The sequence below is a fragment of the Xylocopa sonorina genome, chromosome 7, assembly GCF_050948175.1.
Source record: "Xylocopa sonorina isolate GNS202 chromosome 7, iyXylSono1_principal, whole genome shotgun sequence".
Classification (NCBI taxonomy): Eukaryota; Metazoa; Arthropoda; class Insecta; order Hymenoptera; family Apidae; genus Xylocopa; species Xylocopa sonorina.
Window position 1 is genome coordinate 3,085,454 of NC_135199.1, and position 19,248 is coordinate 3,104,701.

The following is a 19,248-nucleotide window of genomic DNA, read 5'->3' on the forward strand; positions in this document are numbered from 1 at the left end:
TTCGAGTCACGATCGATCGAAGTTCAGCAGGAGTTCTCCTCCCTCGAGGAGAACTCTTCCTAGCTTTTTCGTTGCATTTTTATGCCGACAGTGTTCGAGGGGATGCACGAAAATTGTTGGTCCACGTAACCGTTTATCACTATCGTATCGAAACAGGAAATTGTAGAATTTATTTAATTCGATTTCGAGAACAGATCGCAGATTACAAATTTTTACGCGAACTTAGCTTTTGCCAAAGGGGAAAAAATAAGAGAGAGAGAGAGAGAGTTGTATGGTTTAATTAAAGAAAGGGTTGAGTCCGAAATTCTTCTCAATTACGAATTATTCACGGAGAATATCGGCCCGTCGAAGGGCACGAAGTCGAGGGCCAGGATGATCTGCAGGGTCACTCTTGGGAGATATCAAGATCGAAGATAACACGGGACGCATGCGTGCAACCGTTGTAAAGAACATGAGATCTTAACTGGTCGATCTCGTGACATATCCCGTTGGTCCCCGTCCGTCTCTCCAGTTTGACCGTTCCGTTCCCTCGGCTCGTCCGTCGGTTTGTACGTCCGTGTCGCTCAGCGGGTGCCATCACCAGTTCTGCACCCTCGCATCCGTCAAAACGTTGACTCTTCTTTTATTACGCGGCCTGGCCGCGTTATAAATTTCGATGAACGATGAGACGGCCGTTCGAGCCGGGGGAAAAAACGTCGTTCCTATCTTTTCGAATAACCAATTACTTGTTCCGTGCGTGAAAGTTCTGTGTCGTGGATCGTCAGTGGTATCGGGTTCGAGTCTAATTGATGGTCGCCGAGAGCCACAGAATTTTATGAGCCTTACAAACAAACTATCCAACAGCTGTTCGTCGAATTACACAGTATCGTCACGAATATATTCGTATCCGTATTAAAAGTATAAAAAAAAAAAAAAGAAAAGAAAAAGCGAACCGACTGGAATCGAACTCGAACTAAAGGTGTCTGTTCGAAATTCTCTGTTACAGGTCTCGAGTCTCAGGTCCAGGATTCCAAAGACCTCTACTGGTTCTAGAAGCGAGCCGCGGAGTCTCGTGGGCTGAACTGATTCGTAACATCCGGTGGACGCATCCGCGAGAGCGGGACACGAGTTCGAATCCGCGGAAACGGCGATCGAAAGATCGAGGACGAGCTGCCCGCGTTCGGGGCGAGAATACGTAGCGGCGAGATGGCGGCCGCGGTCAAAATGGGGGACGCGTCCGAATGGCGAACGGACCGCTCGTGGAACGTGATCGTGGACTGAGGCAAAACGTGATATTAGCGCGCTAGGGGATGATCCGTCCGTCGGGGTTCCCGCTCGAGCGAGGGAAGTCGGTGGACGTCGTAAGGGAACTTTTTGTTATACGGCCGGACGAACGTACGCGGGGATCGTTCAAGCCGCGTCGAGCAACTGTACATAGTGTTACCTAATTTACTTGTAAGGATCTACTATTAGCGTAAAACTCAAGATAGTATTAGAGGAATACTTTGCGCGCACTATTACCTTCATAGTGACTGACGATTTATTGTCCGACCGGCCGCTGGAACAACAGAGCCTTTAGTTCGTATAGAGTGTAGGGGATTAGGCCATCGAAAGGGCGTGTCGAAATTTTCCAAATAATTACAACAAGGGTGGAGAGGGATCGATCGATCGATCGATCGCAACGATACGGGTTGATCGATCGTTTCTCTTTGCATTAGATAATGAGTGTCCTCTTGGCTGAAGGAGTGAGAATAGACAGACCGATCTATGTTCCTTGAATAATATCACCAACCTGTAGACCGTATTTTCTTTTCCTTAAATCGACGGGTTAATTAATCGGGTTTATTGAATTCGTCGCGGTAGCTGTATAATTTATTGAAGGATAATAGAAGGAATAGAAAAGCCGAGGAGGAGAACCGATCGTTTAATTATTTGGCGAATTTGACTGCAATTTTAAGTGAAATATTTATTGACCAATGATCTTGCCATATATATATTATAAATATATATATATATATAAATATACTATTATTATTGTATCATAACACCGGGCGCTGGCAGAAATTCTGAAGTCTCTCCAAGTCAGCAAATTAAAAAAATAGTTATTACCCGAATTGTCGACGATTATTCTTTGCATCCTTTCCCATACAATTAATTATTACGCAGTGAAATGCAAACACGCGTACACGCACTCACGCACGCACAACCATCATTTCGCCTAGCGGATTATTCTACCTTAAGCGCATCGTATCCATCTCATGTTATCGTCATCATAGGTGTTAAATAAATGATGCATTAATATTACGTCGTTGCGTTTTCTGGCTTTGACTCTCACCCAATGATTTTTTCAAATTTCTGCTATCTTTTTCCGAATATAATAACGCCATGATCTTTGTCAGTCGGTTGAACAACGTTATCGCTGAACCTTAGTGGCACTGGTTACAGCTTTGGTAAACGATCTCCATTGGAGGAACAATAAAATTATAAATATCTCTCTAGATTGGATATTTATGTTGTAGAAATTATTATTCATTTATAAATATGTAAAAAATATATAACTTTCCGATGACTCTTGTCACTGTTCGCATGGTGCACGATTAAATCATACAAACACAACTACTTGTTTGCATTGATCGCGGTGATAAAATTCCGATGGCGCACCTCCAGTCATTTCACTCGAGTTTATTTCCTGCGCGGGAACACGAGAAGCACGTGATATCCTGCGAATGTGGGCCACGTATCCGCGATTATGCTAATAACAGCAGAGATTAGAGATAAACGCGGAACGGTACTGGATCAAGTAAGTACATCTAGCCGAGGAAATAGAATTTTACGCTTTCGCGGTTCGTTACGCCGCTGCCGGTTAATTGCACACCGGTAAATTTAGTGACTCCACTCACGCCGGAAAGTTAATCGAGCACGTAATAAGAGGAAGTAATGGGGAATTTAATCTTCTGGAATTCTACGTGGAACTTTCGCTCTCGTCCGCTTCTTAGGCACCTTTATTGCGCTCTGAATGTTACCCACCGTCGAGTCATTTTCGTCAATTCAGAAATAATCTGAGAAAATTCCTGTTCCATATCGAAACTGAGAACGGTTACGATTCATTAGCGATCGACGCCAGAACGTGCACCGTAAGCAAGAAATCAAGATTGCGTGGTGTCGTGTGACGCAAGAACCATAGAAATTCTCCTGCATTTAAATCTGTTTCGCGGGCGATATCAGAGTTATGAATGAGGTCCCCTTCGTAATTAATTATAATAATCGATAATGCACACCTGAAAATGTAATTACCGTTTAATCGGCTTCGACGATCTGAAAATTGCTTCAAAGGATCCGCAAGCTGTCCACCTTTACACGTCCATCAGCCAAAACGAAACAGACTTAATCGATATTACAAATCGACGCAGTACTCGAAATAATAAAGCACCCTGTCCGACATGTGGCCAGATCGATGGGCGATTTCCTTTACACGTGCTCCGTTTCCTATCGGCGAGCGACGTGTTCCCGTCCGGGGCCAGCGTTAACGAGATGAGAAAATGAGCAATTAACTTCGTCACCTAGGGGAGACGATGTCCCCGGGATTCGGACGATCGTTGTTATCACGTGTAAAACACGTGTAGCCTGATTGGCCGTGCCACCAGTGGAAATGGAGCGAAAGCCCGTGCACGAGAGGACAAGGTGGCGAGAAATCATTTTAACGAGATCGCCCGAAATATTTTCAGGAATAACGACAACGACTCGCGGTCTGAAAAATTCATGGAACCAGCGACAGCCTGTCGTTAATTAATATCCAAGACTTTTATTAATTCACCATACTCGATATCGTATTCCAATAAAACGCTCGATACACGTCAATACGATAAAATCCAACTGGCAGAGAGCGTTCGCGATAAATTTTGACACTTGCCAGCTCTCGTCGCTTATCTGAAATGACAAATTAACACTTGTCACAGTCCGACTTGCGAGCATTGACATCCGCTGCTCGAACCTCCTCGAGCACGACGAGGACTCGTAATCACTTCGCGATCCGTCATTCCCACGCGGACACTCCGCAGGTTCGAATGAATTCGAGTCGAACGATCGAACGGTCTCGATACGTCGATCGAGCCGCGGAGCGATCGCGATACCACATCCCGGCCAAGGCGGTATGCGCCGATAACGCGAGACAACAAAATCCACTTAATCCTGTCGCGGAAAGGAGAGAACCGACACGTTTCCCGCGGTGGCTCGTTACTACGATAATTCATCCCGTCCGCAGGTAATTACCCGTTTCGTAACCGTCACGGAGGACGGCTCGCATCTGGACGCGTCGCCGTCCGCCTCATAATCTCCGATCGATGTGGATTCCAATAAACGGTAGCCGCCAGTAAATCTACCGAATAATAAAATAAATCGTCCTACGTCGTGAAGGGGCTAGTTCCGATCTACGGATAAGGGGAAAGCCAAAGATATATCGGAGGAGGCAACGGGGAGGGTTAGAGAACTGCCGAGGCGGAGAGGGGGGCCAGGGGAGGGGGATATAGAATGGGAAATGGTTAGATTTATTGCGTTGACCGAGGTGTTCCATCTTGTTTTAATTACCGAGCTCGCGTTGCTCGCCTACAGGCTTTTGTCCCTTCGCTCACGTTGCTCGTTCCACGTTTCTTTTTCTTTTCTTCTTTTTTCCATTTCATTTCTAGTTTAACACCCTCCCCAGTCGTTCCATTCGACGCGCTGCATGGGTACTCGGTACGATCGAAGATGCGAGACTAACTTTTGAGCGCGATTACAGAATTTCATTGTCAATGATCGTAATCGTGTACGATGTACGCTAGTTTCGGGAGGAAATTTTGAAAATGATACGGGATTTTAGCAGAATATGTAAAGTATCCTGATAGAGATGTGAGGTGTTAATGCTGTTGATGGCGAAGTAAATTTAAAATAAACTTAATGACAATCTTAATACGATCAATTCTCCTTTAAAATGTTCGATATTATTGTAAGTAAAGTTCTGAAATATATTAACCCTTTTATTATTTATGACGAGATATCTGGCGATCCGAAAGAAGTCGTTTAAAGTTCCAACGAGATATATCATCGTTTAACACCGACTGTTTCGCTCTCTAAACGAAATATCTCAAAACTAATTCTGTTCGTACGGCTAAAGGAATGCAATCGTACTATGTTTACTTCTTTACGCAACTCAGCTTGAAACTTGAAAATAGTAATTACACGAACAACTGAATTGTTAAACGAAACAATAAATTTCAATTGTAATCGTGTAATACTTATATGGATGCACGTTAGAATTGAAAATATGAAATGAAACGTTTGGGTACGTTTGGTATCGCCATCAGCGTGTCGCAAAAACAGTTCACCACCGGGGGCTCTCACGAAATTTGACCAATTTGAAGCTCCTGTCTGCACACGTGTCGCACAGTGCCCGTGCACTTTTTTCCACGGTCTCTCATGCATGCATTGCATCGTGGTATTTTCCGTTTCGCCGTCGCCGTCGGCCGACGGTGTCCCACAGGAGGATCGCCGTTTCCGATGGTCTGAACCGGCGCATACCACGGGACGCAGGGCGATAGCACGTTGCTCGGGCCGAACTGCATTTCGTCAGGCGAATAGCAGATAGGCCATCGCTCCTTGTACATAAATCAGTCTGTTCAGCTTCTTCTGTCGCGGCTCTGATGATTTGTGTGTTTTGTTACGCAATCGTGCATATGCTCCGGCTAGACGTGGAAAAACCGAGAGCAGGAAACCACGTGAGGGCCACGTGAGCCAACGGTTCAACGAGAAACGATACGCGGTGACAGACTTCCCGGGCACGCGGCTTTTTCTTCCTTTGAATTACGATCGTTATCGAGAATCGAAATTTCGAGTTAAAAGAGGTGAGAATTGCGAAACTGGATTGAGAAGAGAACGAGAATTATATCTGATATTCATCGTTTTTGCGCGAATACCCCGAAGAAGGTGTATCCACATCGCCAGTGGAAGCATTAAACAATTTATAACGAAACCACCGTACACTTGTACGCGGATCGCCCCTCGATTCACGGTAATTAAATACCGAGTATCGTCCCCTGTTCGCAAGTGGCACCCCTGCGAAGGGGATGGTAGTAGGGTCAGGTTATTGATATTGCACCAGGGGAACAAATGATCCGACCGTGAATATGAATATTAATATTACTTTACCAACCGTAAGTCCGAGCCAGGCACCCCTATTTGTCGCCGTTATGGATGATTCGTGGTACCTGAAACAATTACGCATTACGCTTTCACGAATTGTGACAATTGCTCGACGAATAATATCAACTAGAGAGGGAAATCTTTAAGTGCATATCGTTTTAATTTATTTTGCTTACATTTTTAATATTCGAAGCGTGGCTAAATATATCTACAAGTATCGAACGGGATAGATTTGATCTAATCGAGATATTCAAAGCATTCGTACCAAGTTAAATAAATGATAAACACACGCGGCAGCATCTCAGCTTGTTGTCAGAGCGCATATCTTCGTCATTGGAGCGGCATCGTGGATCATCATCGGACGAAGAAGGCTCGAAAAGGGAGATCGAAGCCTATCGAGGAGATCCGAACGTGGACTCTGGCCGAATCGTATCGATCTCGATGACATAGTGACGCCCGTGCTCGACAAAGACCTAAAAAACGTCTAGGAATGCCGCCAGGAATATTTCGGCGGTGTCACCTCAGAGAGATGTCTATCCTTTTCTTCCGCTTCTTTCTTTTCTATTTAACGTCCACCTTTATTCCTTCTATCTTTGAATTCCTTTATTAATTCGCTAGTCGATGTTTTATTATTGTCTGCAACTCCTCCTCGTGCAAGTTTAATCGTTACCAGCGTAAGCTTTATCAGCGTAAACGGTATTTAAATATTGCAATTTAAGGGGTTGACCTTTCAATCCGTATTAAATTCGTGAAATGGTTAGCTTTTATTGTTAAATTTCCGTCGGAACCGTGGTAAGGGACATCGGCGGAATCGGTTCTTAAAAGTCAGTTTCCCCTGTCGCGACGTGCTGCCTTCATCAGCCATCGCGAACGTTCCTCGTGGTCATTTACCTGGCGGAACACACTCGGTTCGCCTTCGCTTCGGCATTGGAGGCATCTCTGCCCTCGTGTTCCCACGGGTTCGAACCTTTGACGTATGATGTTCCGGGTACGCGGTACACGACGTCCTCCATCGTGATATCGTAGCCCGCCCCTTCGCCTCCTCGACTTCTTTTTTTAACCCTCGTCGCGGTCCACCGTCGTCTTTTTGCTCGCGTGCACTCGCAGAAAACCGGTAGCCAGCGGGAGCTTCTGAAGGAACCGCGACTTCCGGATCGCCGGACCGTTTCGTGGAACGAACCCAATCGATTCGTGGATAGATAGAATTGGTGAACAAGCGCTCGTCATTTAGTTGCTGTTTGGATGTGGTATCAGAGCTGTTATTTACCGATCGTGCGTTAATAGCCTATATCATTTATTTTTTAGCTCTCTCATAATAATATGTCATATAGTGCATAAATGAAATTGAATTTTTTATATCGTTGCATATAGGAAGAAGCGTGGAAAACAATGTCTCCTCGAAAATTCATCTCGAGCGGTGAAGGTGATTTGTTTGCTCGCGAATAGCCGGAACGGATCGGAATAACGATTAAGTGGGTGCACCGGGTGTGCACGTGTTCGATTTATCTGGACCCCTACTAGCTGTTCGAGTCACGTCTCATTTGCCCCGTTCAATGTATCGTCGAGGGTGCGCCGTGGCATTGAAATCCGCCACCCGAATAAGGGCAGGTGCAACGTGATTCGTGAAAATCACGGTCACGCTCCGAAATCGTTCTAAATGGTACTTTTTACGTTCCTCTACCCGGAAATCGTGATTTGCATGAGGCGTTCCTTGTATCTTAATTCTCCTACTTGCTCGAAATCGCGCTCTCTGGAGAATATTAAGTAGCCTCGGGCAAACCGCGTAACCTTATGTATATGGCTTCATTTTCAAGGAATAGAAGAGGGCAGCGCGATCATTTACAGTTCCGCTTCTACTCGTAACGCAAAAAGACGTTAAGGAGTTGAACAAACTAGTCGCTCCTCCCAAAAGGGAAACTTCAATTCCTACTTCCGACTTCTTCGATCTCCATCACGACCACCGACTAAATTACGCAAGAAGTCCGGCAGAACGCAAAAGGAAGCGATAAAAATTCCCGTCAGGCATAGTCATCGGACGTATCATAGACGGAAATGAAGCTAGAGAGAGATGGAGGGAGCGGTATCGTCGCGAAATAATTGCGATACACATCCAATAGCCAGCAAGTACGGCTGAGACAGGGAAGCTGAGGTGACACGTTGAAAGGCTGACAATACGCCAATAGAATAAGGCGGAGCAACCACGGCCAGGAACGTGTCTATTCAACCAGAGGTTGGCCTCTCTCTCTTTCTCTCTCTCTCCTCTTTTCTCTCACCGTGCGCCAAGGAGCCGGCAAGCGGTCGTGGAATGTCTTCATTAAAATACCCGAGCTCATCATTTATGCAGGGCAAAAACACAACGAGGCGAGCTTCGTGGACGAGATAGCCGGTACGCGAGCGCGGACCCTGTCCGCGCTCGCTCCGCTTGGCTTTTCAGCTTTTTAATTTCCGCATTGTTCACTGGCGAGATGCACCGCGACTCGATCAACGCGCGGCCCGTTCCGGCTACCTGCTGCCGCTCGAAGCGTGAAAATTCACGCTGGACGAACGCTGATCGATCGATCAGGGCTTGTCCTCTTCGCGTTGAAAGCGAGTACTGGGACTCGAAGGAACGGATAGAGAGAGGTGTCAAATATTCCGACGGTTTGAATTTTTTAGGAATCTGAATCTCTTAGCTAGTCTCAGATATCTTTTTTTATAATGTTTCAATTTTTATGTTACTTTTATGAATGTATACGATCTGTCCGTGAGCTACATGTTGTTGAAAGAGGTGTATGACGTTTCTGCTCAACGAGAGAGGAAAGCAATGTTCAACGAAAGTAGATTCTGTCCGATCGCGTAAGAAATCGTAAAAATTCTTCACCTTTTTAGCCGCATAAATTCTGCACGCATCCGGATGAAGACGCTTGAAATTTTGTGAACAGCCGCGGTAACGCTCTGCGAATTCCTGCATTCGTTTATTATTTAAAAATAAAAACTCGTATCGCGAGGACAGGTCGGCTTTTCTGTTCTGTCGAGATCTGCAAAAATCACCGGGGCTGCCCAGTTGAACCCGAAAACGAGCATTCGTCCTCGGTAGGCCCGTTTTCGCATTCGTAATTAGGTAGAAAGTGAAAGATATGACATCTTGTAGGCATGTCGCGTTTGTCATCGCAACATCAATCACAGGGGCCGAATTCCGATGTCTTGTGAGCAGAATCGGTATTGTAAATCTCGGTTGCGCCTCTTAAGGGACCAATTTAGGAGCATCCAGGCATATTTACACGATATTGCATTTTTCTAATTGGTACGAAACATGGTAAATGGCAATTCGAGTAACACGCGTTCTGTCCTGGGTATTCGTTTGTACATTTTTTTATCATTCCGCGACAGTTTTAAGTTGCGGCAGATTTAACGTTTAACATTTCTGTTATATGTGATGGGAGAATATCGCGCCGATTGATGCTCACCCCCGTAGCACATTCCACGCTTTATCCGTCTGCGTATCACCGCGCTCGAGTCAAACATTTTTTTGGTCGATGCAGTTTCAACATAATGGATTCATCTGTGTTCGACCATCTACCTAAATTGACTTGTAACTTTCAAATACAACTGCCGTCGAAAAGGCATCAAAAACTACAGTCATTTCCTTCCACGGATTCAAAATATCCTGAATACCAGCGTAACGATGAAAGATAAAGGTACTTAAAAGATCGTTATATCTTCCACTTCTAATTTCAAACAAAAGAATACTTCCGCTTAGCCTAATCCTTGTATGGTGACACAGAGTGGCCATCGAACTCATCATTCGAGGGTCGAGTTAATCCGGCTGGAAATTATTCGAATCATTGTTCGCGTTTCGATCGCTCGATACCCAAAAAATGGTGGTCGGTGAAACGAACTGACAATTCCCCGATGCTGTTTCTCTTACCTTCATCTTCGCGCAGACCCCACGCAAGTTGGCCAGCGCTCTCCCACGAGATGAATTTATGAGCAGGGAAATAGAGAGACAAGCGTCCGCATCCCCGGGATCCCGTGCCCGGTTTTGTGTACCTGTTGTTGTCGTTACATAAGGGAACGGCGTGTAGATGCGCGCGACGGCCATGTATACGCGGCATCCGAGGGAGTTCTCATAGGCAGTAGATAAACGGCTAGATAATGCGCGACGCTGACAGAAAGTCTCCCCGTAGCTACCTGCTCCGCGGGATGCCTCGTGTGTCGCGGGACAGATCGTCCCCGATCGTCGTTGTCCCTCGAGCCGAGACGAAGCTGGAATCATCCGTGAATTAGGGAGCATGATTCGAGCATTCCTTCGTGTCGCGCGATCCAACGCTGCGTCGATGACTCCGTGGTGGTTATGGATTTTCAGGGCTGCCACTGGAGCCGGGGACCGTGCCTTTCTACTGTTTTCTTTTCTTTTTTTTTTCTTGCTTTCACTTCGATTTCTCTCATTTTCCTCTTTTTTAGATGTACGATATACATATTAATTATTAGAATGGCAAGCTGTTAGAAAGGCAGAATAGCGGTTACAAGACCCAGATGTCTAAAGACTTCGCAACGAGACTTTTGACGTGCAATGTCAGCAACTATGGAAGGGACACGTTTCCCCGTCCATTGGCCAGCTGTCTAATATGCATACAATGTTACGAATACCGTATGTCCATCCGCGTGCAAAGCTTCAATGTCGCGCTATCTCGGCACCCCCTTCGCTCGCGCGACGTTGATTTATCCCTCCGCTGGGGCGAAAGGCAGCTAAACTTGCGTTTATTTTTTCATCGATCGCGTTACGCGTACGATTCGTTTTCATTCGATCGAGAAGACATCGAACGCTTATTTCGTCCCGGTTGTACGAATAATTTACATCGTACTTTAATATCAGCCGTGCATGGTCGATGGATACGCGTCGGTGAATCGTATAATTACGCGGCAACGGTCGAACGAATTAGAATAGTTGCACGGCGGTAGATGCTAAAAGGGAACGTGTAGGCGAGTCGAAGTATTCTTATAATTGGAGCAAGCGAAGGTAAATCGAAGGCAGGTCGGAATAGTTGAGATGCTCTCGGTGTAATGGCATAGCGTTGCATGAAGTGGACGCTTCAATCACGTTGCGTTCGATGTTTAATTCGTTTCGACGTTCGTCGAGTACGATTGGCGAAATATTGTCAGCGTGAAGAAATATACCGTCTCTGAAACGTAATATCTACGTTCATTGAAGTTTAGAAATAGCGTAACACAAATTTTTATCAAATTCAACATAGGGCGAACAGTTTCACCGTAATCTCGAAACTATAATTTCTCCGTCGATATGGTATTCGATCAATCGAATTTTCTCCGCGAAAAATTGGAAGCAAACTCTCCCGGTTCGCGTCGAACGCGGGAAGAAGCGGATTTCTTGAATTCATCGGTTCGTCGCCAGTTTTTATTATATTCTATTAAACCGATACTCGGAATTTACGAGACAATTACAAGCTCGTTTTCGTTTGTGATCGTGACCGACCGTACCCTGTCGGCCCTGCTGAAAGAACCTGAGCAAGCCTGTATTGAGATCGTGGGCTGGCGCAAGGGACAGCAGGAAAGAAGTAAAGATTTTATCTCGCGCAGCTGATCACCACTCTTGGTTCGGTCGAGAGCCAAGGGAACGTTCTCGTCCTTTCCTTTTTTTTTCTCTCCTCTCCTTTCTCTCTCTTCTTGATCCTTCCCTCGGTGTCGACCAGCTCTCGTGCGAGAAACGCCACGGATTTGCATGCGATCAGTTACCGATTAAGCCTGATAGAATCGGCTGCTACTTCGCGCCGAATCGATGGCCGCTGGCTGCCTCCGTGAGAGTTTTTTCACTTCTCATGCAAGGTTATTATTAAATTAACGATGAAAACCGAAGGAAACGCACAGTGACGAAGGAAGTTTCTCTGGCTTAGGTTAAGGTCTAGATAAATCGTTTCGATTCTGTTGTATCACGCATACGTGTCTGACTCGGTCCGACCGATCCACTCGTACTATCGGTCGAAAGTATAAGATTATATTCCAAGTTTTACCTCTGTTTTCCTTCCATCTCGTGCATGTTCGTTTGAGAAAAAAAAATTGTCTAGCGTTGTTCAAGAAACAGAATGTACGGAACGATCGCCTCGCTGAACGTTTCAATTAAGCAGAACTGGCCGGCAAACAAATTGCCTCGGCGAGTGTCCCGAGAATAGAAGTGCCACGAGGCAGCCCTCCTCACCTTTGTCGAAGGCTAGATCACAAGGAAGAAGAGCTGAAGAGCTCATTGGCAACCGGCAATCATCCTATCTGGATCTCGATCGGTCGTTTCGTGGCGCACGCATCGATCAGCGGGTTGCTCGTTAAGGTATCCACGATCCAAAAGTGACGCTGCTTGAAAGGGAGGGAGGGGTGAAACGCGTGGTAGACGGGGGAGGCAGGAAATCGGCCGGGCGTCTTCGCAGGCCCGGTGGAATTCGGCGAGTGACACCACAAGTCGGGGGAATTTCAGCGCTGCATGGCCCGGGTGGCTCGCGGGCTGCGCTCCGCGTCTCTCTTTCTCCCCGATGGCCCGGTCGACGTCGCCTGTTACGCGCGCCCTCGCGATCGGTTTCGTTTCTAGCTACGTGCATGCGTGTTACGACCGTGCCCGGACCAGGAGCTGCCCGGCTCCGATGTTCCAGTTCCCTCAGCTGCATTCGCGGCGCAAGTAGCGTGCCGCGCGTGCTGATACTTCAGCTTCTGTTTGCACTACTTCAGCCGAGCGGTATGCACAGCCCTCTTCGCGGCGGGACCTTCCCTTTCCGTACGCCCTTCGCGCTCTGGAACAGCTTGACCGAGTCTGATGCATCTGCGCGATGATGTCGAATCGTCGAACCGTGATTCGACAACCACGACGAAACGCGACCATCTTTCTGGAGTCACGCGCACCGTGAATGAAAGCTATTCCGATTTCTCGATAGGTTGACGAAGTATCTTGCGAGGTATACCGTCTTTGGTGATGAACTTCATGCACGCTACTAATTTATGTTTATATGGGTTATGAAAAGCTTCGTAAGTTTGGGACTTAACTAAAATATTCAAATTGTCTTTGGATAAAACTATTTTCTTAATAATCAATTTTATTGTTTACGGCAGATCTTATTGCTTTACGTGTCAACTGCGTTTAAACGGATTCCCACACAAAATTATTTAAACGCTTGAAAGATAATTAAACGCTCTTGGACAATTTCCACCATAATTAACAGTCGGGCTTCCGCGAGTGTTCGTCACTATTCGAGTCACATTGTTTTACTCGCGTTACTCTACGCACTTAAAGTGCAGCGTGTGCCGTGCGTGCACGACTACGTGCAAATGCGTACAATGTTCCTTGACTCGTTGCCAATTCGAAGCGTGCGCGAAATGTGCGAATGTGAGTCACTCGTTCGACGAAATTACAGCCACGGCTATTAAGACGACATTAATTATCGATCTTAATTTGACGGCGAGACCTCGGCAAAAACTGTTGCCTTCTCATAATTATTGGAATGATTAAGTGTATCGGAGCGGACTTTCAACGTTCTAATTAAGAAGAGACATTTTTCTTATTTACCCAATACACCTTTACCTTCCTTTTGCATGTCAGTTAACATTTACTCGCGTGACTGTATGATAAATGTCGTTACCAGAATGAATAAAAGAACTATTGGCCGCGAGCAACAATTAACTCGTCCATCCGAATAAACAAATGATCGGGAAAGCGGCGACGTCAGGAAGCACTCGAAAGCCTCCGATTACCTGACTAAATGAAATCCAACTCGGAGGGCAGTCCGCTTAATAACGGGAATCTCGAGGGTGCCGATTTCGCTCACCCCATCAGCCCATCCTGAGCGAAGAAAGGAACGAAAACCGCCAACTCCGTTCCGTACGCCCTTCCCGCCGCGACCCCTTTCCCGTCCTACTCCTCTCTCGCCATCAATTATTATCGTCTTTCCACGGCTTCGTAGGGCTGACGCCGACATCGTAGGCGTCCCACGATTGGGCGTCGGAACGCTCGACGTCGCCATAGCGACCGACCCCCTTCGGCGAGGGTTGGTCGAAGGTGGGGACGAATAACTCGCGAAAACACGTAAATTAAACGCACTATGGGGGTTGATGGGGCGGAATGGGGCCGAGTGGGTGTCTCAGACCGTGAAACATAGCCGTCATAAGCGGATATTAAAGCGCGCTTCCGGAGCCGGGGTCGACGCAGACCGGGACCTCGTGAACGCTCCGCAAGAAAAATCCTCGCTTTTCTTTCGCGAACGATACGATTCGCCAGTTACGGACGGGGATGACGAGTGTAAATGAAATTGCAATTCCTCGCCGCGGGCAGTTTGTCAATTAACAGAGGGTTTTAGAGGGTGGCTATTCTATTCTCCTACCGAACGTTTTTAATTGGATAGAAGTCGATAACTCGCTGATTCCTTGTCTGTTAATTTACCTGTTTCTGGAATACGAAATTCGTAGCGGGGAGGTGAAGGTCGTAGAATCGCTGTAATTATAGAAACTTGAGTGGCTAGAAATGGTCGCGTAGAAATGTGTAACTTGGCCGTGAATGGCTAGAAATCATGCAGGAATCTGACACAGATGCAACTAACATTAATTAGCGAAATAATTACAAGATAAGATACAGTAATTGTATTAGAAAGCAATGAACAAAGTTTTGCTCGCTTTAGTCGTTTAGTTCACTTTTTCGTGCCTTATCCGGTGGTACACGCTTGTTAAATTATAAGAAAATTAATTATCTTTTTAATTCGTCTCGACAAGTAACGTACAACTCATTTCGAAAGGTGCGCGGCAGTGTGCGTGGAAGAAGCCAGAATGAAAGAGGATGTCAGAGGGCGAAGCAAAAACCGTGGTAAATAATACGGGGCAAAAAGAAGGAAGGACCTCGAAGAAGCTCGTGTACGTACCGAGGCAGCGCGACAACTTTCCCTATATGCGTTATTTCGTTGGCCGCCGGTTTTTCTGCGTATTGCGCGCGCCTCTACGCAGAGGTATGAAACCACGGCAATTACCTTGTCAATTACCTCGATTGATGGTCACCGCCATATTGATTTCACAAGCAATCAAAGGTTGCACCGCGTTTTCCTAGTATATCCGCCGCGGCGGACGCGCGGTGTTCGTTCGGTTGCTCGCGCGATCCACCCAGCCGCGGAGTGAGCAATAATTCTTGCTTTTGCCACCGGATGCCGAAGACGCCTGCTATCGAACCGATCGGACCAGTAATCCCAACTATTTCTCACTCGTGCTCGCGCGGACACCGATTCCGCGTATCCAGCCTCTAAGATTTAGTGTCTCATAAGTCACCATCGAAAGTCGCGACTCGCGCCGGGCAAAAACCTCTATCGACACGTATGAGACTATCGTACGGGTCCGCGGGTTCGTTGCTGTCTTATTAGCCGGCTGTTGCGCGATGGAAACGCGACAGTCCACCTTTTACGGCGTTCATCGGTGAACGATCAAAGCTTGCAGTTCGATGGGAATGGAAAATTATGGTGATTCATGGATGGTCATTATCACATCCGTGTACTCTACTCTTCTCATATTATATTTACATCGCGATGAACTCCGCGTTAATCCTTTCTCAAACTCCTGAAGACAGTTATTTATTCTTTCGTGTTACCACGCAATCGAACTTCCATTCACCTTGCGCATCGACACCTTCTTCGTTTTCTAACCAGCGTTCCAGTTTCAACCGGTTCCATCATCGATCTAACCAAACGGTCGCTCCCGAAGCTTTCTAAACGGGTCACCAGGAAATTATCTCCTTAAACGAGCTATGACACTCGAGTTCGTCAACTTTTCGCGTCGCATCATGGGCAACAGGCATAGCGCCTAGCGTATAGCACCTTCCTAGCTCACTAGTTAATTCGAAAACTGCGGACGAGCCTCGCGGTCGTGAGGGGCTGAGACAACTACTTGTTTTCGCGAGAGATAGTTGACACCGCAGCACTCATAAGATGAGTTGTAACGGAGAGACGTTGGTCACGTAAAATCGCAAAAGCAACAAGTATGCAGTCCTTATTTTTGGGATTATGCGTCTTTGTGACGCTGCTTCGTTCCGGCGGAAGCCTGTAAATGATACCCAAAAACTTTCCAATATCAGACCCCTATTTCTATGCCTGTGACCCTCCCACTCTGTTGCCCTAGTTTTGCGACCCAAGTCCCTGCGACCCGAGGCCCTGCGATTCTAACCCCTAACACTGCAGGTCCCAAGCCCCCTGCAAGGAACCAACAGACCCCCACTAAGAAGAAATCCCTTTCCTACCCGCAAAAAAATAACAGTCCCCTATAGAAAACCAGCACCATCCCCCTACAGAAAAGCTAACAAAACCCACAAGAAACCAATGCTGTCTCACAAAGAAGCAGACTTCCACAAGAAACCAACATCCCCCTGCAAAGAACCAACAAACCCCTACATCAGAAAGCTATTAAACCTCGTGTGAAGAAATTAAAATGATACTAAAGGTATTTGGTATCGAAATGAAATAATCGGATGTATCCTCGTATTTTACTTGGATCGAAACATTCTTAGGCACAGGTGCGTTTCGGGTAACGACGGGTACGGCGGAGGCGCATAGATTACCGTCGAGAGGCTGTCGTATCCAAGGGAAGGATTGACAGACGGTGCAACAGGGGCCCTCCGGCAGCTGACTGCCACGGAATCAAAGTGCGCAAGGTGTCTCGACATTGTCACGCTCGTTAGAACTACAAATGCGCCGAGACGCGGACGGTTATTTATTTCTCGTCGATTGCGATCTCGCGGATCCTTTTGCGGCGCGCGCGGTAAAACGCGCCGATCCTCGGAGGCGTGTGCTTATCCCGCGCGATACCGATAACGTTTCGACTGGAATGCTTTCGAAACACGGAGACGCCTGTTCGCCAAAATTTATGTGGACACGCGACGTTCTCGTAGCTACGCGTAGAGATTTCAATGTTTCCGACTGTGTATCCGTCGAGCAGCCCTACAGGATGTTTAAGGCAGAAACTTCAGGTGCGAGATTTTCGAATCGCGGTAAAACAGTTGCAATTTTTTTCAATCAGTTTTCTTTCACAAATGATCTGTGTCAATATAATTGTTCCTTTTCGAGGAGTCTTATTATGTTTAACTAAGAATCGCATCTTCAACAGCGCACTTTATTAAATATTTTTTAGGACTTAATTCTTCCAATACTTTCAGAATGCATACTACATTAGTGACAAACTAGATTATTTAGGAGCTTAAAAACATGTTTGTCAGTAACGCGGTCATTATCGCGCTCGCGCGCATTTCAACCCCGTCTTCGACAATTAACACCTCCATCATTTCTGAACGATCTTTCCATTACAGATTCATTACAACTCTAAACACCTCTCCACCTTTCGACTCGCGACACTCATCCACGCCAATCCCACGTCCAATATCAAACGACTCCCCCAAAGTACCGCGAACCGACGCAGCACTCAACAAAGCCTCTTCAGCGATCAACAAAGCCATCCGCAACAAAGAAGGCGCCGCGCCCTGTCATCGTGCACCGACGACGAGCTCCGAGGCGCCTCTAAACACGTCGTTATCATCTGTTGGCGCGCTTTTCGATCCGGAGGCGCGAGAAAAACGGCGCCAACGGAGTCGAGACGCTAAGCGAGCGTCGACGTTCGCGTTTTGCCGCCGCCGCGTCGCGGAAATATTAACGCGGCCTAGTCGAGGCCGTTCCGCCGCGACGCGTGTTACGCCGACGTAAAAACGGCAGGCCTGGACGCATTCGAAATAACCGTGGAACGTTCGCGTATCCACTGGGAACGTTAAACGGCCTGGCACGGTGCGTTTAACGCGCGTTGACCACATGGTTCGGCTTCGCGTTGTCAGCGTGTTTCCGAGGCCCCAGGGCGAACTTTACGCCGGCCGTCGGTTCGTTAAAACACCCGCGAACCGGGAACGGGAAGTTAAAGGATAGCAGTTACACGCATTCCACCTCTCCTAATGCCAAAACTTTAAACGGACAAGAAACATGCTTACCGTACGTGAAGCGCATTTCATAGCCGTATCAAATTAGCCTTTTTGCACCCTTACGATTTAATGTTTACGATTTAATCTTGACCAGAGTTTCCACTTCACCTTTTCTTAATAAAAGCACTGTTACGGTGTTGTTGGATTGTGACGTTTCGAATTTATCCAAGAACGACGCCGTGATTCGAAATCGATATAATTATCAGAGCAGATCGATCACTGGCGGATGTTATGGCGGGGGTTGCAAAAAGGCGGTCAATTCGAGCGGAATGACGCGCACGGGAAGTCGTAGCGATGTCAAGCGACATAATCGTGACGATGTGCCATTCAATTACAGTGTCATAAAGTACACGCATGATGGCCGGAAAAACGGTCGATGGATCGTTAATTGGTTTCGCGACGGAAGAGAAAATTAGATCGTTCTCTTCCCGTATGCTAGTACGCTTCCGATCCGACGCCATAATTCACCAACGCGTCACTTCTTCCCCTTAGATTCGCATGGATTTGAATGTAGAAAAACGAACGAAATATCGTATCAATCGTACGTAATTAATTTCACGTCGCTCTTTACTTGTTTCTTCGCGGACGCGACACGTCTCGCGGCTACGAACACGGATGCTAATAAATATTCATTTCCCGTTGCACGCGACGGATGACAATGGAGCCAACGAACGAAATAGTTGGGAACGTTGTCCAACACTTTTTTCGTTGTTCCTGGTTTCGAACAAGCCCGAATTTAATTATAAACTTCAAAAGACCCGTTGTATGGAACTGAATTACGTGGGAATCCTGAATACTTCATTGAAGAATTCCTTTCGGCGCGGCGCACTCGCTGCTCCCATAATGCAGCACCGCAGATGTAATTTGTACGTTTGTTATTTCGTTCACGCGCTACTTGACCTTCTTCCGTTGGAAATCCGCGATCGCGGTCTTCGTGGAAAGACGCGCGGAAAAATGCGCTGTCATTGCTGAGGGGAAAGTCCATAATGCCACCTTTACGCACGATTTAACGTATACGGATGCGTGGTATTAAACGGAACCCAGTTTCCTGGAAGCTTGGATCGCGAAAATGAGACCACCAGTGTGTGCCACTTTACCAATCGTATTAATATGATCTGGGAGCTAAGAAAATC

General features: G+C 46.8%; 2 protein-coding genes across 3 annotated transcripts in view; one reads left to right on the plus strand and one right to left on the minus strand.

Moving 5' to 3' along the window:
* Vg (transcription factor vestigial) overlaps positions 1-2,093 on the plus strand; it is a 71,553-nt gene extending 69,460 nt beyond the window's left edge. For both annotated transcript variants that reach the window (XM_076898377.1, XM_076898378.1), the window contains exon 6: positions 986-2,093. In XM_076898377.1, coding sequence (XP_076754492.1) covers positions 986-1,032 — 47 coding nt within the window. In that variant the 3' untranslated portion in view covers positions 1,033-2,093. The remainder of the gene's footprint in view (positions 1-985) is intronic.
* The window catches only part of LOC143425503 (beta-galactosidase), a 188,880-nt gene extending 180,272 nt beyond the window's left edge, over positions 1-8,608 (minus strand). The window contains exon 1 of the mRNA XM_076898368.1: positions 8,603-8,608. The gene's annotated coding sequence lies outside the window, so the exon portion shown is untranslated. The remainder of the gene's footprint in view (positions 1-8,602) is intronic.
* Positions 8,609-19,248: the final 10,640 nt, after the last annotated feature.